A 25,245-nucleotide genomic window follows, 5' to 3' on the forward strand; every position below is an offset into this window, starting at 1 on the left:
AGACAAAGGCCTTAAGCTCACGCATCCCTCCCACGAGTTTCAACATTTTTTCAACGTGATTTTTCAACTAGCTTTCAATAATCAAAACACTTTCACTGGCTTAGGCCCCTTTCCCTGTGAGTTTTCACTTGCACACAGGCCTGTGACATTCCTGGGCACATTCTCTGGTAAATGACACTGAGCACAGAAAATAAGCACAGAGCAAAGCTTCCGATGCACCAGACATTTCTCTTTCTTTTACAGCAGGAATATTCATACCTGTCTCTTAGGTTGCAGCATCTGTGTCTAAAAGAATGAATTAAAATGAAGAATTTTGAGAATGAAATGTTACAGAAGTGACACATGGTGAGGAAAATAGAATGGGCCCTAAATCGGCACAGTTAAGGGTGGTTTGCACTGACAGCTTGTTAACTTTGTGACAGGCTGTTTTACCACCTAACAGAGAATTATGATTGTCATACAACAATAGAATCACTAAAGTGGAAAACACCTCTAAGACCACCAAGTCCAACCATTAGCCTTGCCCTGCCATGTTCACCACTAAACCATGTCCCCAAGTGCCACATCCATATCACAACCTTCTTACAAGGGGCTTGTCAGCGACAGGCTCTATGCAAAAAGGTTTTGTGAGAAGATACTTCAATACAGGGAATGTGATTAACTTCTGCACAGAAGAGAGGCAGTTTCTTTAGATGTAAGATCTCAGGGAAGAAATGGAGAGAACAGTTGCACTCTATACAGGAACAAAAAGTCAAGGGCTAGAGACATTTCAACTGTGTGGCAAGGGAGTATTTGGTCACAGCAGCGGGGATCTAATTCAGATGTTATTCTTTGCAGCATAATTCTGAAGAAACTATAGTAAAGAAACTATAGTAAAGCCATATGTGAAATATGGAGATAAAAAGAGCGGTTGAAATCCTCAGTGTAGCAGATAACCTAAGTGTGGATGATGAGAGCTGGCCTACAATGACAAATTGCAATGGATGTACCTGGAAGATGCATCACAAAGAATTTCAACAGAAGGTGGTTCGACTGAAGGAGAAGGAAGGGACCTGTTGTAGAAACTTCTACCCTTTTACTTTCTTTTCTCAGGAAAAAATGTTAAATTTTATGAACCCTGATTAATTCTAAATTCTTCCATTACTAAAAATGGAAGTCCTATGTTACATCTTCAACAAATACATTTGCTACAGTAAATGAAACTGAACAATAAAGCTACTGAGAATCAAGTGAGAATCCCTATTTGTCAGCATTTTAAATGAATTGTGCAAAGCTGAAATATCTTATTTATAGAGATGAAAGTTCAGCTATTTAGACAATGAGTAATTTGGTTTCTAAAGATGAAAAACTCTAAGGAGTGACTGCAAGTGCTGTTGAAATCCTGCACTACAAGAGGTAATGCAGTTATTTTTTCCGTAGTATATTTAGTAAGTAGTGTTGCAAAGCTATAATACCAGAATTTTCCTTCTGAGTACACAACATGCAATAATAATACTTAGAACTGTCTGATGACAACGACTTTTTATAAGTTCACCAAAACCAGCAATATCTTCACTATTTCCAGCACACATTTCTGAAAAGAAGCTACAAAAAAAAAAAATAAAAATAAAAACTTCAGTGGGACTTCTTACTTTTAATTATTGGTGTAGTGGTGTTTAAAATAAGCTTGATGTCAAACAGATTGAAGGAAAGAGAGTCTCTGTTTGAAAAAGCTTTTCTTCTGTTTGGAGGAAGAGCAGATTAGTGTTCACACCCGTGTTTTGGGTGTCACAGATAATAACTATGGAAATAAAGGTTAAGTGTTGTCCTGAGACTGATGTCACAGGTATAAACTTCAGCAGTTCAGGAAATGTAAACTTTTCAAAAAGCAGTGTAAAAGCATAAATATCCTACTCCAAAATTTCAGACAGATCTTGATCTAAGTGCAAGAACTGTTTCTAAAGTCAAATTCATTGTACACATTCCTTCCTATTCTTATATGATATATAAATATCATTTTTTGTATTGGCATGCCTTTTGCACTAATTACATTCAGTGACTAGCATCATAGTTGAGTGCTCTACTGTAGCATCAAGGTAAGAAATGGGGTTATAGACTTACATATATATATAAAAAGTAAATACATAAACAAATAAATAAAAAGCATTCGGTTACTTTTTATTTTAGGATGCTTCTCATGTAGATCTTTAGAGTGAAAGGTAGGTTAACAGAAAAAGACATCCAGAAACACAAGACAGCCTAAGTAACTCATCAGCAGCTTAACCATGTGACAAACCCAGGGGCAACTCAAAGGCAGCTCCGGCCTTTGGAGTCTGCCAAGAAGCCAGATGCCATCACCAGAAAAACACCTTCCGAGGCTCAGCATCTGTGTCCTAGCAGTGCTCTCTACACAAAAGGAAAGGAGGAGGAGAAGACAGAGATAGAAAGGTGCACAGAAAATTGTTAAAGAAATGTACAAACACATGATAGCAACTCTTATTTGTATTTAAAAAAATCTAAAACTTGGAAAATCAAAGCTTTTGTTGATAAAAACAAGATCCCTTCAAATATAAAGATTGAATATTTGATGCCAAAAGTGTGTGTTTTCTTTTGTTTCTGTTACCTGTTTAAACAATGTATTTTATAAATTTATTATGATGAAATTTGGATGCCTCAGTAGAATTTTCTCAGTTTTTCTAAGAAAAATGTTAACAAATCAAAATAAGGTGAGTTTTACAGATCTGCTATGACTATAGCCAGGCCCTCCTCTCAGTTTCAGATGTGCCACCACACAGACAATAAATAGTATCTTACTATTTAAGAACTAACAAGTATGCAACATCAAATTAATTCACAATTTTATGCTAAATAACTGAGAACTACTTGGCTTTACGCAGATATATCTGAAAGGACACTGATCAAGTACAGCTACATGACAGTGGAATAACAATTACAGAAAAAGTGTTTAATTTGGAAACACGATAAACAATAAATAATAATATACTGAAAATACTTCTTTTTCTCTACAGAATCCACATGTCATAATATATGTACATGGATTCCTCGTAACAGCATCACTTTTTTCTTTTCCCTGTTTGCACATGCCTAGTATGTCCATAGCAGACATAACATTCTGATTTTAAACACCCATATATCACCCTGCTGCAGAGTCTGCTCATCATTATAGAGCATGAATATTCTCTGCATCTTCTCATAACATACCAAATACCTTTGCAAAAAGGCGTTAAGGTGCAACACAAACAGGCAGCTAATGAATTATCATAACTAATGTCATAATAACAAAGATTGTTGCAGTGATTATTTATGCGCTTGCTGACTAATGTGCTCTCCGATTTATTAAAACCCAATATGTGCAAACAAACTAACTGTATTTGTGAAAATACAAATAACACATTTTGTAGTCACAGACGAAGTTAGAAGCGTTCAGTTTTCCCTATACCTTCATGAGTATGAAAAAAATTCTTTCTTAGCTAAAAGAATGATTTTACCAGTTATTCATATTCATTCACTTCAGGTTTGGGGTTTTATTTTTAACTATTAGCACCAGTAATTTCAGTATTTGTCAGTTGCTGTTATATATATTGTCAAGGGAAATTTCTATGTGGCCCTAAATTCCACTCAATTCCTGTCTCCTTAGGAGACACACATGCCTGTGTTGTTTCAGTCTCAAGCAGCAAAGTAACAGTTACCTAATTTCACCACTGAGAGTCTGCCAGTTCCAACTTCTTTTACTGACCACAAATTCATTGTACTGGTTCAGAAAAAGAAAAATCATTCTCATCTCTTCTGCTGCCCTGCTGTGGCTAATGGCCAACCCATACTGAAAATAAAAGAATCTCTCCACATTTCAGATACTGTGGATTGTATTGTTGTAGTACTGCAAAATAACAGCTTTATTTTGTTAAAAGGGCCTAACTTTAAGTGGACCATGGAATATTTATGGCTCTCAGTAGTCCTTTGAAAGAGTTATCTTATGTTTTTATGCCGATCATGGGTCAGAGGTTCAAATCAGCACTTCTTTCTGTCACTCCTTATATGTTTTACTATAATTTACAGCTCAGCAAGAGGACTCATAAAACAAAAGTGTCTATTTTACTTCAGCAACTAATTCTAGCTAATCAAAGCTTTCCAGCAAAACAACCCAGCATGAAACTCTGCGTGGAAAATATGCAGAGAACAAAGCGTTTTGTCAAATAACACATCTCATGATGTAAACACATATGTCTCTTATAGGAAATTTTATCGCTTCCACATTATCGGCACACAAAAGGAGCATTCTTGTCGCAGACCTGGTGCGACTGTGGAGCCATCGTCATTGGAAACAAGAGCCTGATTAGGTTCCCACACAGATATGAATAGATTTTCTTTTTTTAGTGTAATGCTGCCTTTCTTATTTCTTAAACAGACTAGTAATTGTGGCTGTAAAAACAGTGAATTGTGTTTGGACGACATTTGTTTCTTCATATTTTTTTTAGCTACCCAGTGACACCAATTATCCCATATGGTTGTCCTCTTCTGGAAAGTCTGAGTTAATCCACAGCTGTGAAGATGAAGACGCACCCAGCAGGCTCTAAATCTGGTGGGTCTCTTGTCTGTTAATAAAGTCCACGGTCTGCTGGACAGATGTTAAGAGGATCTGTTAAATAAGTCAGTGACAAAGACACAGACTTCTGCTGGGGAAAATAATTAGCAAAAACATATCTATTCTTCATCATTTTTCATTTCTTTCTTCATCTTTTGGAGAAGAAAATTTTCCTTACTTGACAGAGGAGTCCCACAAAACATACGTGCTCAAAATATGAATGGACTAAAGGATCACATTGACATGAGTTCTGAACAAATGATAGATCTTTTTGTCCTTGACTTATTCTTGCATGCTGTGGTTCCTGCACTGTTATTTTAAGTTTGGGTTCATTCGTCATATTAGGGGGGGAGCCTGAATAAGTATTTTCACCTATAAAATATCTACTTAAATTTTTAATGTAAAGAGAAATGTAAACTGAAGATGAAATTATCATGTGACTAATTTTTGTTATAAGTTATTAACATTACCTTTTCTTAAATAAAGGAATTACGGATGATGTTTTTGTCCCCAAGGCTCATGCTAATGTTTGAGGCGGGGGGGGAGGGGAACCACCATGGAAAAATGTGGAATGAGAAGATACCTACAGCAAGATCCACGTTTAGAACCTTACTCACTTTTCCCTATCCCCACCTGCTTCTCATTGTGGCCTGACAGAACAGACATCCAACCTCAAAGTCTCTCTCAGTTACAGTCATGTAAATTTGGAGAAATGTTACAGACCTAAAATATATGCACCAGTGCAATAAAGAACTAACTTGCCTTCAGGCACATGTGCATTAAGGTGCTCTTAAAGTCACTTCTGTTTCATTTGTAAACTGTATTTCTTGTTCTTTTGACCTCATCCTGCTTTGACGTAATGAAGTAGAAGTGTTCATCAAAACAGCTCTCTCTGCTTTGCTGCCTAAATGCAGGAACTTTCATGTAGGCATCATTGCTGAGATCATGCTCCTTAGAAATCAAATGGCCTTGATTCCACTGAATTATGACAATTAAATGCAATCTCTCTGCAACTGCCTTTTCACAACCTGTTTACTGTAAAGCTGTGGACAAAGCCAAGAAAGAATATTTAAAGCTCAAATAAATTATCAATCACTGCAAGAAGGTAAGACAATGTATAAAATTTGGCACCTGGCAGTTGCCTCTGTAAAATCGTGTTTGTTTCCCCTTAGGAAGTAAAGCCGCTGGTTTACTAGTTTTACTGCACCTTGACAAGTTTTCAAGATATAACGTCATCCCATCACCCTGTGAGGCTGCTGGGAATTTTTAATGAGACAGCATGAAAATCGTGAAAGAAAAGTTTACTCTCTGCAAAAAACATTAATTCAAAAATATATCTTAAAAAATTATATAATTACATATAACAGCATAGAATATATGTAGCATTTTATCTATTAAAAGAAAATGACTACTCAGCTCACAGTGTCTGCGATATTTAAATGAGACTTTCAATTATTTTCAATGTCACCAAGTCAAAAATCTAACCCTGTGAAATATAAGTACTGGTCCTCAGGCCCCCAGAGAGAAAACTATATTTCTGCCATGTCAGAAAAGAACAAAGGGCAGTCCAAAAGCTGACAGGGGGAACAGAGTAACAGCTACCAAAGCAAACAAACAAACAAAAACAAAACAACAGCAAAAAACACAACACACACCCCCAAAAAACCCAAAACCATACATATATACAAAATTGGAAGCCTTCTGTAGCAAATATGGAGCTCTTACTTTCTGAAGAACAATTCCCTTGTGAAGGCACTGATGGAAGGAGAAGCAAAAATCCTCACTGACTTGGCGGCCGTGTCTCACCTCATTTCACTCTTTTTATTTTTTTCCCCCTTTCCAAACAGACTGAGTGTTGGTCTTCTGAGAATATGATGCTAAGCCACTTTTCCTGTAGAGTTTTTAAACTGGGCCTCTGAGAAAGGGTTTGATACAATTCAATGACTGAAGTAATACCTTTGTCCATCTGAGCATTAAATGGCCCATTGAAATACAGCTTAGTTAGAATTTCAGTAAATGGTGCTTTCTATTTTTTTTGTTTTATTATTATTATTCCTTTCCCAACAGATTACAGCCTGTATCTGAAAATGAAGTTCAATCACTTTTGGTTGCCTCTCAGGTCAGGCCCTTTAGCCAGTGTTAATTAAATATAACCCCTTCAGAATACTGGAGGTTAAATGAGAGCAACAAACTGGTCTTCTTCAAAATATTACTTCATGCTCTCCAAAAAAGCTGTAATCTGTTTGGGAGGGCCCTCATTTAAACACATTGGTCTTAACAATAAAAATTTATTGGGGGTGGGGAGGGGGGAACCATGATAAATGCTATTTTATCCAACAGCTAGTAATCACAAAACATTAAGCACCTATTTCCATGCAATATACCATATCTATTGTGTTTAAATAACACACTTCATAAAGGAAAGTGCTGCAGCAGACTATTTAGGCTGTATCAGCACATACAGCAGAATTTTCTACTTGATAAAGTGAAACTATAAAGAATCAATGCATAAGTCAGACAGCTTCCATACCTAATATTCTTCCCTGCAGCTATTAGAAGTTCACATTTTTGTCTCTAGTAGGTATGAACATTAGTATACCTTCAATTTCATGTATTCAGTCACATTTTGTTGTCTGTTCCATACAACTTGACTAGAGCATGAAATTGGAAAGTAACTGAAGTTGTCTTTTTTTCATCGTAATGATTTTAAAGGAAAATGGGAGGGGTTTGTCTAAGTTATTTGTTTGCTGCCTTGTAAAAAGTTTCCTGAAGTATTCATAATAATTTTACTATTAAATTAGTTGAAAGAAAGCTTTTTAACACATGGTAATTAGTCTTGTCTTTCTGAACATGACTTTACTGTAAATACTCCTCCTTGACTATCCCTTTGTCCCAAGATTCCTTAGAAGAATGCAACCAAGCGATAATTCAGCATTATTGCTGCTTCAGTGCACTAATCGCTTAAAGAGCAGCAAGGACCCCATGTTTACTGCCACAAGGCTCCTACAGCCTCCCGGCCTAAGGCAGGCTTCCCAGCCCAGCAGCATCCAGATGTCAAGAGGAATATCCAGGTCCTGATGCAGCATGCCGCTCCATTCCAGTATGGCCTAAACATCTGTTTCATCTGCTGGCGTACAACCTGCTGAATACACTGAGACTGCCACACAAAGTAGGGAATTGAAGGAGGGTGGGAATGAAACACTGCAGTTTGCACAGCTCAGTATACATATCACTAAAAAACCCTATACAGGCAAAAAAATTGACACAATATGTTTGGAACTCCAAAACTGGAGTTTGATCGTTTGCTCTCCAAACTGAAAATCTAGATAAATATGAGGATCATTAAAAAAAAAAAAAAAAAAACCCTTTCTACACAATATATACTCAGCATTTTTTCTCCTAATGGGGGAACAGACCATAACACATAAGCATCTCATCTTACTAACTTTACTCTGGTTTAATTCTTTATGGTGTAAGAAAAGTACAAAATAAGGAAAAGCACAGAAGCGTGTAACAAAAAGTGCTTGTTGTGTTTATAACAAATGCTCTTAAAAAAAAAAAAAACAGAACTTAAAAATAAGATAAACCTAGGTATCTCTTACATATTTATAATTTCCTATAGATAGTAACTCAGGAGCTCAAAAACAATAAGCACCTTTTGTCTAAAAGACAGGAGTATGTAAACATTGACATTTTATCTTGAGGCATGACAAAAACAGCAAACATTTTTAGTTGATCTAGATTAAGTTCTGACAAGGAATAAAGGAGTGCTAACTGTTCTCATCTCTTCCACTTTGTGTATCTATTCTCTCGTATTTTTGCTAGCAACAATAATGGAATAGTTGCCTGCTCCCATGCAAATTCTTTGAGTTGTTTATGAAAGCAAGATCAAAGCCCAAACTGAGAGTGCCTCTTTTTTCGCTGTATTTTTTCCTCAAGAGAAGGACCTAATGAGAGGCTGTTAAACTTGCAGTCTTGCTCTGCACTTACAGAGCAGGAGCACTCTGAGAGTGCAACCTCCCAGCTTACCCTTTTCTCTGGCCAGTCTGGGGACATGGTTCACCTCTGTGTGCCGGGAAACAGGAGCACAGAAGGCAGGAGGGACTAAACACTTCCATGCCCCACCTCCACACAGAGTGAGCACCTGCACCCAGAAAGGAGGAATCATCCCTCAGACCTTCCATTTAAACTCACCCACCCTCTGTGAACCTGAGCAAGTCAACGTTTTCTCTGTGCTCCTTGTGAAATGGATACACTGCTGCTGCATTACTACAGCATCTGAACTAGGTATATCTGAACACAACCATAAATTATTTCTAGTATAGATAAAACATGAGCATTAATAAAATTGTTATTTTAATAAAATATTGTAAATATCAAGTAAAAAAAGATTCTAAAATCTTCATCAAATATCTATACCTATTCCCTCTGCAGGAGGATAGCAGAAACATCAGTAAAATCTTTCTCTTAAGCACAAAGGTTTGCATTCCTTCATTTAATGCTGTCAGATTACCGATATGCTACTTTTTGATCACAATTCTCCTGTTATTTACCATGCACAGGAAAGAACACAATAGCCTTATCTTTGTGGTTCTCCCAGGTTATATGTTGTTCTACACATCTTAGTTATTCGCAAAAAAAAACTTTAACATTTTTTATGATTTTACAAAATAACTGTGACAAGCTCTGTTTGTCAAAAACAATTATGTTTTTGATATGAAAGGAGACAGGCAAGTATGCCTAAATACCTTTGGTAGAAAGCCAGTCACAGCAAAGGACAACTGCACTTTCTTGAAAAATAATTTCTAGTTTCCAGTGGATAATGGAAAGAAAAAATGAGAAATGTAAAGTTGAATCTGTACATGATTTTTCTATTAGAATTTGCTATTGTCCTTTTCATGGCATAAATTCTAACTCATAAAAATTGTAGATTGCACCAAAGTTACCAGACTAACTAGCTCACCTAGGAAAAGAAACAGGACAAGATAGCATAGCTCCAAAGATACCTGCAAACAAAGGCTCTAGTGTTTTAAACTCCTTCTCTTGCATCCAAGGAAAGTGAACAAGCAGTATTTATTTAAACTAAAAATAGAAACAGATCTATCAGGAAAATATGAAAATATAACCAGATGGTTGCATCATAGTTCAGGTTTTTTCATTCACTTTATGCTATTATAATACCTCCTCTGATGACACTGTAAATCAAATTATTCATAGAAAGAATTAAAAATGTATTCTGGTATTTTTCTAGAAGCTCTTCCCAAAAAATCTGGGTTTTATTCCTTACTGCTAATATAAAGTATTTTTAACAATAAATGTGAGAGGTCTATATGAAAAGCAGTTAAGTAACAAATTCAGACAGTTTCACATACTTTATCTGTAGAAGTGTGTTCTACACTAAAGCTAGTGTAAAAAGAAGCTGTTTAAAAAGGACCGCTGTGATAAGGGAAATAAAATTATATGATTGAGAAGCAATTAATTACAGTAAGTTTGCTGAAGGGATGATAGCTATCAAAGCTTATCAAATTTTGCATTTCAGAATTTCAGATATTTATTTTAAAAAATATTCACATATAGATAGGCTTTGTGAGAGAACTCAGGAGTTTCATTCAGTCTCATGTCAGCAGTATTACAAGCAATTATGAGTAACTGCTTGTTGAGCTGTGTGAAATGAGTTGGTGAATGAGTTTCCTAGTAAGCACATGTCCATATCACTGGTATGATTGCCAGTAATGTAGACAATCTTAGTTGAAGGGGTCTAAAAACATATTTATTCTTCTAATCCTATAAGGGATTAAATCAATTCAGGACAGAAGATGGTTGTGCAACTGCTGCTTCTAGTGTATACTTTCTAGGTCTGTCAACCAGGCAGCAGAGAGGAAAACCAAGACAAAAGTAAGAAAAAAGGAAACCAGGAGGCAGAAAAAATAAGTGGCAAAAAGCCTTCCCTAGAAATACATTTTTAAATCTGGCTTAATTTGGTGGGTTCATTCACTCCCTGACCAGCCAGATGGAGAAATTGTCTAATGTAATGATTGTAGCGTTTCCCTGCATAGAACTGTACAGATACAGAACAAGAAAATTGAACACTCACCACTGCTAAGCATACTGAGAAGCAGAAGCACTACAATTAAATTTATACATGCTCCCATGACAGAATGATGAGACCCCAACCTAGTAATGAGTGGGTGCAGGTCAGAAAAAAGGAGAGTCCCATTTAAACTACCTCTCTCAATTCCCACATCTGAATCCCCATCTTGGAAGAGAAGATGCCAAGATAACCCTACGTTTAAGAGCTGAATATTTGAAAGTGCTGCTTGGGATTTGAAACTGCAATATTTTCTTATTTTCATAAGAGACACAGTTCATGTGGTAGCTCACAGCCATTCTATAATTTTCACTAGCAAAAATGGACAGAAGACAGGGCTATAATAAATATATACTGGCTCTACTGATCAGGAGAAGCTTTATCAGTCAGCTGGGGCACATCTGGGAAAAAAAGTCACTCAGGTGCATCTCTAGCATCCCATTCAATTAACATATCATTAAAAATGGTTTGTCCCTGTTCAGCCTGCTGTGTTACCTGATAAGTCAACATAGTTAAAATGTATATTTAAATGCAGAAAACAGTGAAATGTTTTCTTTGTGAAGCAGAAAACAAGACCAGTTTACAGGTATTTTAAAGCATTAGAAATAATTGTGCTTTGCAGGTTGCTTAGCAGATCACTCACACTGATCTTTTACGGTGCATTTTGAACTTTCATGCACCTTCAAGGAAAATTAAATAATGTCCTTAAAGGAAATATACACAAAATTATGCAAAACATATTCAAATGGACTTATAAAAATTACATCTAAAAAAATTTCACATTTGCACCTCAAAACCAGGTAACTGGGAACTTACTATTATAAATTCATGGGAAGCTGATGTATTTCATCACAATTCACAAGAAAATGTGAATTGGGCATAAGATTGCCATGCTTTCTGAACTGCAGTGGGTGTGATGATGCTTCAGCAACAGTGCTGGGTGCTGGGACCGGGTTAAATGGGCTGTGAGGCCTGATCTTAGCCCTCCCCTAAGTGTTGAAGACTGCAGCAGAAGAGATGGCCTGTACTGGATGAATTACTGTGGATAGTTCACAGAAGTGTTATTTAATTATGCTGTAAATTAGTTAAATCCAGTGACTTGTTCTGTTTCTAGTGTGTCGGACAAATGATTCAAGTTTTTTGAAAGGATTTTACCTCTCTGATTTTTCACTTCCAAAAATGCCAGTGGACCTGAGAGCACACCCTCACTATTCCTACAGCTGAAATATTTCTTCATTTTTTATGCTTAGCTACTTGCCAAATTCATGCACAACACCAAAATACGTGCCCTATTATAGTGACTTCAGTGGATTTTGTGAATGATTCCATTAAGTTTCAAATAATCCCTTAATACTAACATTTAAGCATCATGTGTTTTCTTCTTGTACACCTTAATATGCCCCTCCCTCCAGTCTTTTTTTCAGGACTGCCATGCAAGCCTTCTGATGCGCCTCCAGCCATATGTAGCCTGCATGCTGAGTCTTAAGAACAGACAGATGATTCCCATACTTTCTATTTAGGACACTTTTCTAATTTCTCAATCATATGGATTCTAAAAGCATCACAGACCAAACACATTTTAGACAAGCAGGGTGTCGGAGGCCATACCATTCCTATTTTATCATCCATAAGGTCTCTTCTACTTGGTGATCGCAATATCTACACACCAGTTTGATGAGTTTTGTCTCAGCTCCTATGAATTTCCCATTCTTTCTGAACTGGGTCAGTGGGAGGCCATATGGTCTTATAATCAAAGACCCTCGGAAATGAGGCAGGTGATGATATCTTTCCAGTCCATGCATCTTTAAGAGAATTCTTCTGCTTCCTTTGAGCATGTGTGTGTGTTTGTCTGCACCTAGAAGCTCTAATCTAACCACCATTATTCTTAGAACTTCTAGTTCAGATGAAAAGTGAGTTATTAAGTTTTATTTTTTCTGTAGCAATTAGTCAGGAAGGAATGATGATATTGAATTGTATTATTTTCCTTTGTGTAAAGACCTGACTTAAAAGACATTTTTGTTTTTAATCAGATTCCTGATAAGTTCCTAAACAACCAAGTACATTAACACCTTCACAGGAAAAAATCCTTCATGTTTGTAATTTGTAGTCAAATTAAGCAGCTTGGTTAATGGTTATCAAAAGTATAATAAAATTCCAGAAACATATTCACTTGCAGCTAATTCCTGTAAGGCATACACCATATACATTTCTAGAAAGCTTGAAGGAATTCAACTACCAGCTCAGAGTATGCCTCACAGTCAGCCTATTCCCCAAAGGGATGCCACAGTTTTAAAAGAGCTTTAAAAAACGTGCTGGTCCCCTGATGGCACTCTGTAGTACTGGTGCCTCTGGTGCTCTGTCAGTAAATGCAGCAGTAACTTATTTGCTTCTTACTGGCTTCTGAGTGAATACATACCCCAGGGAGGGAGCTTTGCAAAGCACAATGATTTTAAAATAGAGCCTGGGCTTTCAGCGAGGGGCAGCCAGTGGTTAAGGCAGCAAGAACATCTTGTTGATGCTGGGGGCTCAGCCTCTTCCAGTCACTTGGGCTCTAGCTTTTGCCTTGATATAGACTGAAGAGATGCAGGAAACCTTCTGCAATCCAGGCTATAAGGATGATATCCTTTTAAACATACAAGCTCCCTGATAAGTGAGTTGATGTCTGTGCCATTTATGATCTTAATGGTAAATTCTCCCTGGAACAGAGCATATGGGCCTGCAAGGCAGCTGTCCTGCTCGGTAAGATCCAAAGGTGCAAAAGGTGGGAATTGTGCCAGGAGCCTGATCCCTAGCTGCCAGATTGAAAAGTCTTCCCTCTTGGGAGAGGACAGCAGGAGCAGGACAGGAGCACTTCCCAAGGTGGAGGAGGGGTTGGGCATCTGAAGGGAACAGAAAGAGAGAGCTGTGCCAGTCTGGGTGACAGTCCGGTGGTTAGGGACCTTCCTGCAAATGGTGGAAACACCAGCCCAGGAATGGACTTAGGCTTGCCACCACCAAGACAAGTACTAGAACTGCTTCAGATTATAAAAACAGTCTCTTTCTTAAACATTCCTACACATTTTTAATAAATAATGTGGCAATGTTCCATTAAGCAAGAATGAGCGTAACAAAGACATGCTGTTTAAAGCAGTTTTTTGGAGGCACAGAGCATTAAATGGGTGCAGAAAGCCTCTTGCAGCTGCAGTGCTGCTGTGCCTGGCTGATTACTCTACCTAATGGCTTTGTTTGTTTGTCTGTCTGTCCGTTTTTACCACCTTAAAGAGAATAGGGAGATTTCCTCTCATTTTGATTGGGGATGAAATTACTGGGGGAGCTAGGAAAATCCTCCTGGGCAAAATTTCCTCACAATTGATACTCTTCTGCAAAAAGTCTCAATTTTGAGGGGCTGTCCTTTCCTGAGGAAAATCACTTTGCCAGATAATTCAGGGCTGAAGATGAGAAGGAGTAGGAGAAGATAAAGTATTAAGAAATTCTGCAAAGAAAGGAGGTCATATGGAAAAATATTGACTCAATGACATCATTTTCATTGATACTGCCACTAATATAATTCAACTTGATAACATAGATATTACATACAGAGACATAAACGTTCAAGTAGGGAAAGGCACAAGTATAACTATTTCATTGATTTTAATTAAATTTTCCTAAGTATTGCAAGGTTGGCATATTTTTAATTTTATTTTCATTAAAGGACATGCTTGGTCTCTCAAAGCCCTAATAAAATCTTCTTTCAACCTCTTTTCTTTCTCTGCTACAACTTAAATTTCTACATAAGAAAAGGACCAAAATATTTAATTTACTGCTTCCATATCTTGAAATTTGCACACACCATCCCCTTAATTTAGGCCACTATTCACTGTATCATAATAAGGAACATTCTGTTAAAATATGTCCACCTAGAGCTCAGTAGTCTTTGAATGCTAGATAAAATCATTCTATAAGGCTAATGAAGACAGAAACTCTGCCTGTAACAATATTAAGTTTGTTTTCTCTAGTGATTCGAAGAAGTGAGCAATCTGTCAGTAATTCATTGAGGGAAATTACTTGTCTTGTAGGAATTCCCGCTGACAGTCACTCACTCATAGTGCTGACCCAAACATCTACCCGCTGACAAACAAATTACAGTGTCTTAACTTTGAAAAGGTAACTAGCTGTTTTTAATTTTGATTGGTCTAACCAATTCTCTTTCACATTTACCCAATCCTCATCCTTCATCGTGCTAAAAAAAAAAAAAAGGAAAGAAAAAGGAAAACCCCATGGTTTTTGCATTTCAAAAAATTATTATTGCCTACATCCGAGAGTGTTATGTCAGATAAAACTGTTAAACTGTGTCTAACCAACATTAAGACTGGCAGCCCTGCCAGTGACTGACTGGGTGAGTGAACACATTACTGAGACAGCATTGTAGAAATTAATTTTCTTCAATAAAGTGATTTTTAAGGCTCATATATTTCACAATCTAAACATATGTCACTGTTTCATAAACAAAATAAATGGATTAAAATAATACATTACCAATATGCTGACACATGGAGATATTTTAATTAGAAATACTTAAGCTGCGTGATATTTAACTGCTATATTTGTTGAAGAGGAGCATGCATCATTTAATAAGACATAAGGCAGGTACATCACTTTGCATGATGTGGTACCAGAGTGGGACCAAATCACCTCCAGTGTGAGCTATCACTATCATATCATATTAGCCCCACTGAAAAATTGTGGTAAGGTTACAACATACAGAGGAAACTCCGTAAGAGCAGCAGTCCACTAAAACAACTTTTTCATTGAAATAATAAGTCAACCAGATTCTAGTTCCTGAGAATAATATTTCTTTATAAAGGGCCACATTTAACAACTTAGCTATTTAAAGGCCATATTTACATGACTGTCGCATTACATTGGCCTCTTTCCTGCACATTCTTCTTGACTTACTTTAAGGACCAGCACTAAAATAGCTGAGGAAAGCAAATGTCAACTATGTCCTGAAATTTATATGTGTGAGAGAATCGGAATAAGTAGAAATGTAATATATTGTTTACTGTACCAAGTGCCCTCTGTCCTCTAAAGGCCAAAAGCATTGTAACCTTGGAGTTACAGTTTCTGATTGTTCCCAGGGTTAAATACATTATCAAAATTAATGGTTCAAACCCCTCAACCTTCAGATATATGAGTATTCATGCCTCCATCTGCTGAACTGTTCAACTAAAAATAGCATTCTTTGGCCTTCCCTCTACTAATATTGTGCCCCTGAGGCAGGCTGTGCAATGCTTCAGCAGTACACCGGATCTGCACCCAGCAGTATTAAAAAAAAGGTCATAATATTTGTCTGCGATTAGAAGAGAATACTGAGGAGCAGGATGAGATGGGAGGGCAGAAAAGAAATAGAAAAATATGTGTTTAGTTAATTTTTTTTTAAACAGATTATAAAAACTTCAGGTTTCAAGAACACAGCTGCGACTATAGTTAAGACTTGCCAAGGTTCATTAGTGTTATAAGCGATAAATTTTGAAGGACAAATTACACAAATAGTTTGGGGAAAGAGTTATGAACGAAAGCTTTTTTGTTTTGCTTTTTTTTCCCAGAGCTCACTTTGTTTAGGAATAACTGCAGCTAGCATCATTGTAGTGCTTTCATTTCTATCAACAGTTTATCAGTCGTGGTTGAGAGAGTTGCGACATTTCCTTATTTACCACATAGACAGCTTTGTAGAAATATGTAAGAATGAAGGCAGATTCTTTTTAAACAATAAAGAGCATATAGTAATAATGCCTTGAAAGTAAGGATATGGGTGCCACCTCTGCCACCACTATGACTTCCCAGTAACTAAGTTACTGCTGCCAGCAACATGGGATCTGGGAAATCCCATTTCATGATCAAGTTCACTCATTTAGCAAGATTGCTGGCCACACATATCTAGCATCAGTTAATATTAGTGCAAACATTTGACAACTGTGGAAAAGATTCAGGGAAACGGGAAAGGAGAGAAGCTCCAGAGAAGGTGTGTATAAAGAGAAGCAAAAGGAAAATTATTGACAGGTTTTACAGCTCACACTGATTAATTAAAGCAACATTCTTTTGTTGCACACACGCATCAGAACTGTTTCACACACCACTATGCACACATGCTACAGGTGTATTTGGTAATATATCTGTAAACTATTTAGCAGAAGTTTGATTTGACCAGATTCATTCACAGCTGTTTGAAGTTGGAGGGGCAAACAGAAATAGCTTGGTTTTTCTGATTAGACTGTACTTAAAGAACTGTTCTTGCATCAGCAAAATCCTTCCTCATACCAAGAATCCTAACAAGGCTTGATCCTACCAGGCATTTTATTTAAATCTTTGGCTGAGTTGTTGAGGAAACTGATGAGATGTGGCTGAGACAGCAGTGGGAAGTGTGGAACACAGAGTTTTAAGCCTTTTTTGTCAACACCACCTTCCATGACACCTTCATGAGATCAGTATACAGGTTAAAAGAAGCTATCTGATATCCACCCAAAGCCGAGCAAGCCACCAGTTTGGGAACATGGACTGTCATAAATGTGTGGTAGTTACTATTTTGTTTCAGGATACTCAAAGCTGCAACTGAGTATTAATGGTATTTACCATGAGCTGATTAATGTGATGCAAAATCTAAAGAGCAGATGGGTCAAACCAGTCTGTTGCTGAAGGAGAACTCTTTTTTTCTATTTTATTTTTTTAAATGTTGCACCTATGAGAGTGAAACTAGTTACTTGAGGAACTCTTGTATATGATTTCAGTAAAGTCTTTTTTTAACTCATGGAGATACATAGTTCCCTGGTGAACCCAAATATAGAATTCAGAGAAAGTACATTTTGATAACAATGTGCTAAATAGCTTGAGTAAGATAGGCAAATCATTAATTAATGGAGAAACATCATCTGGGGAATAATTGCTATCGTTAAATGTGTACCTGGGAGTAAATGGTTCTCTGTGCTGTTAGATTCAGAGCTTGCATAGAAGTTGCCCTACCACACAGGAAGATGAGAACACAAATTTGCTGCTAGCCCCCACCTGGAGCATGATCATCCCAAAAAAACCCCATAAGTGGAAAAAAAGAAGGGATTACAAGCTTGAAGCCGCCAGAATGTCCACTGTGGCTGCATACAGATTATGGAACATAATTTTGGAACTAATAATAATGCCCTGGCAAATTGAAATATTAGAGCTACTGCAAAGCTCTTTGACTTGACATAGCTTTCCCTCCCCAAGTTCTGCAAACACATATATTAGACATACACTCACATGTAGAAACAAAACCAAACCTGCAAATGAATTAGCTATTTCTCCCACTGGTTGAAAGGAACAGAGATTAGTTTTGTGATCAGTATTTTTAAGCACTTGGGAAATACTCAGATACCATGGCCACAGCATTCATGTAAATAAATAAGTGGGTGGGGTGCGTGGAAGAAAGGAAGCAGAACAGAGAAAGAAGGGGGAAGGGAAGCAAAGATGGAAAAATTAGCTGAAATTCTACACCCCTTACAATCTTCATGACGCATCAGGTATAACAACAAATTCCCTCCAACAAACACACCCAAATAAGTAGTCATTTAAGGAACACTTAGAGAACTGACACAAAGAGAATATTAATAGTAGAAGTAAATAAAATTTAGTTTCTGACAATTTGACAATCTGACGAGCAGGTATCAACCTAAGGTTAAGTACTATATCACTTAAACTCTTATAACCATGAAACTTTAAAGGTTGTGAAATCCCCTAGGGGTGAAATTCAAACAAAACAGAAAAGGGGGTTGGGGAAACAAACAAAAGAAGTCTTTTACAATAAATATATCAAAATGAAAATTCAGGCCCCTCAAGCCTGAATGTTTCTGAATTTACTAGCACCACTTTCTTGGCTGGTTGTTTTCTCTCTAATTGTTCTCATCAAGTTTAACAACTCAGTTTGTCATTTCCACAAATTAATGAAATTGTACTATTGCTGTAGGTTCAGATCAAGTCTAATGTGTGAATATGTGGGTCAAGTTACAAATGGATCCTGTAAAAGGAAAGAATCAAAATGTCTGTTGTTTAGATCCTATTTCTTTGACAGTTGAACAGTTTTCATGCTTTCCTGCCTTACAGCCTTGTGTAGGCACAGTATTTGTTTTAGTGCATTTCAAAGCAGCAAAAATAGTCTCTCTCTATTCACAAAGCTGATTTCTGCAGTATTTTCTCTACCAAAGCTAATGAGACTTTCACTTCAATAAATAGTCAAATACAGACTTTCAAAGGATACCTGCTCGCTATTTTTCCTTTTGAGAAACTTCCCTTTGGTTTGAAGCCTGTCCAAGGTACAGTCTTAACATCACATTATCATGTCCCAAAAGCATATTTTGGAGATCTTTGCCTGCAGACTCAGGGTGTTCTGACAAATTTTGATTGTACGTTAGGTCAGACCTAAGCTCAAGAGGTCTTTTTTGCCAGCTCTGGACCATCAATGAACAGCGAATTGTGCTGCCATTCTCACTTATCCTAAATTAATTTGGCAAGAATATCAGCATAGCATAAAGACAAGAGGGTTTTTTATTTGCTTTGGTCCCTCTGGAAAACTATATAGTTACAGAAAGGTAAGCAGAGTAGATATTTGGATATTAACATGGCAATATTTTGCTACTCTAGGCACAATTTATTCCTACTTCGCTTCTGAACCTGACTCTAACCTAACTCAAATAGGGGTTTCAAAGGTTTACTTGCAAATAGTTACATGCATCTTTAATGGCCTTTCCTCTCATGTTCACTGTCACTTTCTTTCCACACATTTTAACTCTGAAAGCTTTTGACTGTTTCTTCATTATTTATGACATTGTTGTGTCTTTTCTTGTGAAATTAAAAACTTCTTGCCACAAGAAGCTAGCTAATAATATGGCACATAAATCTTTCTTTCACAACATTTCACTCTGTATATGCCAAAAATAAATAAATGGCCAAACTAAGGCTCCTAACCATGCTTGGCATCTGACCAGCTTAATGCACAGAAAGGTTGAGATTACCTAAATACAGTAGCTACAAGAGTTTGCAATTTATTGTATTGTCAACACCACACTGTCTGAAAAAAAAAGAAAAAAGAAGAAAAGGGAAAAAAACCAATAACATACTTTTGTTTGGATACACTGACTGCTTCAATTAAAGGTAGTACATTGCAGCTACAGGGGAGAGACCACATGAAAATAAAGTACAAAAAGATCTTTGAACTTATCTCCCATCAACTGGTCATATAAATAAAAAAGTACCATTAACTGCCAATATAAAACACACGGAACAATGTCTTTCACTCACAGTATCAAGGTTGGCTGCACATTACTGTATTTGCTGTACTGTAAGTACATAAGGTGTTAATCCTCCTGGGCTGTGCTCAAAAATTATTTAACATTCAGACTATTATTTAGCATACAGCTGGTTAGCAGTTTTCCCCTAAAATGTTGGCTTCGATCCCACATTTTTTTGTTCTGGCACATACCTGGAGCTGTAAAGGGCTGAGTCCAGAAGCAGCAGCAGCTGCCATTGTTGATGGAATGAACTGCACAGGGTAGTTATCACCTGTCGGGAGAACAATGCGTGCAGGTTCAGACAATGAGCAGAGAATAGCAACAGACAAGTGCAAACAAGGACCTAGGATTGCCTGTGCTCCACAGCACTCCTTTAAGCCTAAACATCTGCAAAAACAAAAGGCTTCACTGGGCACAGACTTGCCATGCTCCCTTGGAACTTTTTTTGTTAGCAGATAGCTGGTAGGCAAACTGGCAAAACATAAATACGATGCTCGTGATTTTCATTTTCAAAAGCAAATGTTCAAATCAAGCATGTAAGCCTGGGCACAAAATGGGCCTTAGAGCCACAGACATACAAATAAGATACTCCAGGAAACCCTAGTGGCTCCCAGAGGAAAAAAAAATTGTTTTCACCACATGTTTCTTAAAACAAAAGAAATTTGTTATCACCCAAGAATTTTCAATCCAGTTCAATGAAGGGTGATTTCTTTTTAGTGTCGAGTGGCTTCTGTGAAAGCTACCCAGTTGGCTCAACACAGGTTGAGGTTTCTTCTTTTCCTTTGGGGTTCTCTGTCTTGGGACAACTCTTTAAGGTAGTCATAGAGAGAAAAAACTAAATCACTTCTTAAAATAGCTGGAAACACAATTTTAACTTTCTCTGAGACCTGGGGAACTACTGAAGTTGATAGATTAGACAGTTAGTCACATAAAGATTAGGGTACTAAAGTTTGTGTGTTCTGTTCACTAGAAACTGAAAATGTGTGCCATCTGCATTTAGGGGACAACAAATACTCCAGAAAATAAGAGATAATATTGTTCCAGATTAAGCATTGCAACACTGTGTCTTATAGCATCTATGAGTGGTCCCACACTTATGCATCACTCAGTGCCTTTGGGACTGAGTAAGGAGTTAAGGAAGGCTGAAATAATTTAGCAGTGTAATCTGAAATATACAAATTAATATAGTGATGGATAAGTTACACAGTAAATATGATTTAATTGAATATCACTTTGGCTCAAGCTACTTATTTAAAGTCAGTGTTATGTACAGTCTGTAGGCTACATTTTAACAGGCTGCTCCTCTGTACATTTTTGAGGCTTACAATAATCAGTCTACTTTACACAAACTCTTCCATGCTGAAAGCAGAATGTAGCAATGAGAGAAAATGCAGAAATCCAATATAATATAATGAGGGCATTCCAAGAACTAGATTTTTTTGTGTCAACCCCCTTAAACAAATAACAATAGCTAAAATCTTTGCAGTCACTGGATTCCTCAGAACTCTCCTTTCTTACCACCTGAAGTTCTATTGTATTCAGCTCAGTTAAAATGTTCGGTTGCTTCACTTTTTTAATAAATTGTACATGTCTAATCCACAAGGTCTCTTTGCATCATATCCATAATACCTCATCAGGCCATTGAGCACAGTATGTGCTTGTACACAGTCCAGTAACAATTGGATTCTGATTGCGTATGGAGCTCTGCTACAATGCATTCACTAACACTATATTGTACTGGTGTCCTACGGAGTAATGTTCAAAATATCTCCTCTTATTTTCCCCATTCCATGAGGTTGATTTTAGTTTGCAATGATGGTGGATTTTTTTCCCTAAAAAAAACCCAAACAAATGCAACAAAAACCCCTAGATTATTTTCTAAAAGTGCTAAAGCTGTCTCTTTATGGTTAAATAATTCCACTCATGTCTTTGATATTTATATTAAATTATCTGAATAAATAAGATCCTAATCTAAGTTAAATAATGTTTCTTTGAGAAATATCTTACAAGGTTTTTTAAAAAAATCACAAAGATGTTGAATTAATGATGCTTTAAATGGGGGGGAAAATAACCATCAGACTTATCAGCATGGACTGCCTTGCAGAACATTTCGGAGGCATTCTTTCTTTAAATATCATGAATTATTCATTCCTGTTCCACACAGCAATCTCTTCTTTCTCCCTCCCCCTCCGCATACACTTTTTAAGTTCAATACCAGTTGCTTTATTTGTACTAAAACATTTTCCATGTCAAACATATTTTAAAAAAAATCAAACTCTAAAAGAATTCCCTGCGGCACTCCTTTTTCACAGCTGTCATGCTCCTATGGTTTGAAATAGCCAGATATTTTATACCCACAAGCACACACGCGCATACACACAGAGTTTTTGGCTTCACAGTTAATTTAATAGTATCTTCACCACACCCTGTAGTGTTCTCTTGCTCACCTGCTGGCTACAGTTCTTTCTTTTATTACAGGAAAAATAATTTTATAGTTATCCCATTTACTTGTATTAAAAGTCAATACTGTCCCTCTTTCCCCTCATTTTAATGTGTTAAATTATGGCTAAGTCCTGATATGTTAGCAGCATCTTTGTGCTGAGAAGAAAAATTAATACTTGTTTAGGTCTGGAGTACTTCACTGACACCAAGCAGTAAAAGCAGAGCAAAGGTACTTCTTTCTCCCTTGAGCAAACTGAACATGTAAGGAATGCTCTGTTTTTCATTTTTAATTACAGAGGTACATATTTCCCCCTCTCATTTTCTCAGTGCAAGAATGGATGAAGAAGCTTCTTCATAGCTGGCAAGAAATCAGTCAACGTATTGTAGCAATTTTTTTCAAATTTGTTTCTTGATTTGGAATGCTTGCGTGAGGATCCATTCTTTTAAATTTGTACAAAAGGCAGCAGAACATGTTCGGACAGGTCTGCCTTAGGTACTGGTGTGTGCTGGTCTTTGATAAACAGGAGTGAGAAGAATGCTGGAAGAAGAAAATCTGTTATGTTTTGCAAACTGATCTGTTCAATCTCCTCACTGTGCTGATTGTCTATTTACATTTGGCTGCTGTTGTTTATATATAAATTGGTGTTTACAAGCCATGGAAAAGTATGCCAGACTTCTGTTTCGTTTGTCAGGTTGAGCAACATTTCCAAATGAATAAAAGCAGTGAGCAATTGTGCTGTGCTGCTCTACATAGAAATAATGTAAATGTTTCTTTTTGTCTTGGATGAAGAGATGAAGCTTAGTGGACTTTATTTATAGGATGTAGAGACTTACCTTCCAGATCAAGGCTTTGTGAGCTGTGAGGAAAGAAGGATGTCTGGCTTGTGTGAGACCCAGAGTAGGGGGAAGGTGTTGCTTTATTACCCATCTTTCCTAAAACACAATTGTAAGACATAAGCTGACTCCCCTCATCTGAGTTACAAAGCTCTTGGTTTGACAATGTTTTCCCCATTCTGGGATTGTGACTTAAAATCTGTTGCTACACACATGGAACTCAAACTGCCACTTGCACACTCTCCATGTGTACTCATAGAATGAGAGGAATTGGAGTTGGAAGAGCTGCAAGAGATCACCCATTCCAGGGCCCTACCCTTCCAGGCATAATGAACAGACCAAGAAAAGGGCACCTCTTCTCAGGGTGCTGTCAGGATACAGCAAGGATACAGATGTACTGTGTACTCCCACAGTACACCCATACAGGGCATGTATTTTGCTTGTACAGATCCATTAGGATTGAGGAATATGTTAATAAAGGTAACTGGCTAAGGGAACACTGGACATGTCCAATGGTACTACTTCAATTACGCCTTTTGTTCTGAGTAGGGTTTGCTGCAACTCTGCCTTATCACCATTCACATGATGCAGCAAAATTGGTTTCCCCCACAATTGTCTGTCTGTGGGTAATGTTTGCAAAATTATTTGCAAATTTCCATGCAAAAATCCCACCTGACAATACTGCCTACTACCACTTCCAGTTTTTACCTCAGCATTTAGGAGTGAGGCACATATGGATTGCTACAACAGATCCTGAGGTTACAGATTTCTTGTTCCAACCAGTAAAACTCAACAGGGAACACGTGACAGGCTTTAACTCATTCCTGGGGAAATTCCATTAGAAACAAGATTCATGCAGCACCTCTGCCATGCAAAGACACACGGCCAACTCAGTACACAGTTGACTTGGTGTGTGCTTTCTGTTCTCACCTGCCAAGAGGAACAGCAAAAATAGAGTACTGAGAGGGTAATCTAAACCCCCTTGCAGCTTTAGGAAAAACTTCTGAAACGCCTATTCCAAATGGAAACTGCAATGCTGGATTATCAGTGAAATCCAGCATATCTAAGATTATGTTAGTTATGTGGATTAGCTACCATAATCAAGGAGTTTAATTTGTTTGATGACAAATATCTCACAGTATTGGAATGTTCTGAGGTCCAGTCCAATGACAATAAGTCTGACATTTTTGTTTGTCATGCTTTGTCTACTACTAACTTTCATTGATTTCAAAGGATTGATTTGCCCCAGTGCACGTAGAAACAGAACCAGGCCAAAATGTTGGCTCTCGTTCTCACTATTTTTGCCACCAGCCTAGAAAAGCAGTTTCCATTTTCACGTGGTATTGCAGCATAGCTAAATCTCTGGTAAATTATTTTTGCATATAAAGCCAAATGACCTAGGTAGGCAGAAAAAGGTTGTTTCTTAGCTATTCTAGTCATGGTCTTTATATAGTTTTTGTATAAAAGATGAAAAAATGCTTTGAAAATAGACTGCAGTATATCACTCAACAAACCTTTTTAAATAGAGTTTTACTCTACTCAATGTCTCTATTTTCAAAAATCTTTTCCAGAGATATTTTCCAGATGTGGTAAAGAAATGATATAACACAAAATATTTGCAGAAGATTATCAAGCAAAAGTGATCACACATTTTCAAGTCACATGGACTGTCACTATGCAGACAGCATAGAGACCAGCCCTCCCACTCTCTGCTTTGAGCAAACCATAGGTCTGTTTGAGCTCAGTTCAATGTACGGTCTGGCTCCTGCCCAGCATTGCTTCATGTCTTTACTCCATCGTCATCCTGCTTCCCTGTTCCCTCTTAGCCACAGAATTTGATGGAAGTAATATTTTAGTCACCTCAAGATGGAGGAGGAAACTGTCTTTCTCCTTATTCCACTCACTCTCTTCTCCTCTTGTCCCAGGGCACTAATGGGGACATGCTAATCAAAGATACTCCAGCCCACTAAGTTTTCCTGGATGCATGTGGTTGGTTAAATGAAGGG

At 37.2% G+C, this 25,245-nt stretch overlaps 1 protein-coding gene across 15 annotated transcripts in view; it reads right to left on the reverse strand.

The window, feature by feature from the left end:
- SOX6 (SRY-box 6) overlaps nucleotides 1-25,245 on the reverse strand; it is a 376,930-nt gene that overhangs the window by 71,462 nt on the left and 280,223 nt on the right. For 10 of the 15 annotated variants that reach the window (XM_027700993.1, XM_027700982.1, XM_027701004.1 and 7 more), the window contains 2 exons: nucleotides 23,240-23,338; nucleotides 20,155-20,234 (listed from right to left, as the gene is read on the reverse strand). In XM_027700993.1, the coding sequence (XP_027556794.1) occupies nucleotides 20,155-20,234; nucleotides 23,240-23,338 (179 nt within the window). The remainder of the gene's footprint in view (nucleotides 1-20,154; nucleotides 20,235-23,239; nucleotides 23,339-25,245) is intronic. The other 5 variants (XM_027701036.1, XM_027701020.1, XM_027701047.1 and 2 more) reach the window with 1 other exon arrangement.

Source organism: Neopelma chrysocephalum, unplaced genomic scaffold (genome assembly GCF_003984885.1).
Source record: "Neopelma chrysocephalum unplaced genomic scaffold, ASM398488v2 Primary Assembly neopelma1_24, whole genome shotgun sequence".
In the NCBI taxonomy this organism is placed as follows: Eukaryota; Metazoa; Chordata; class Aves; order Passeriformes; family Pipridae; genus Neopelma; species Neopelma chrysocephalum.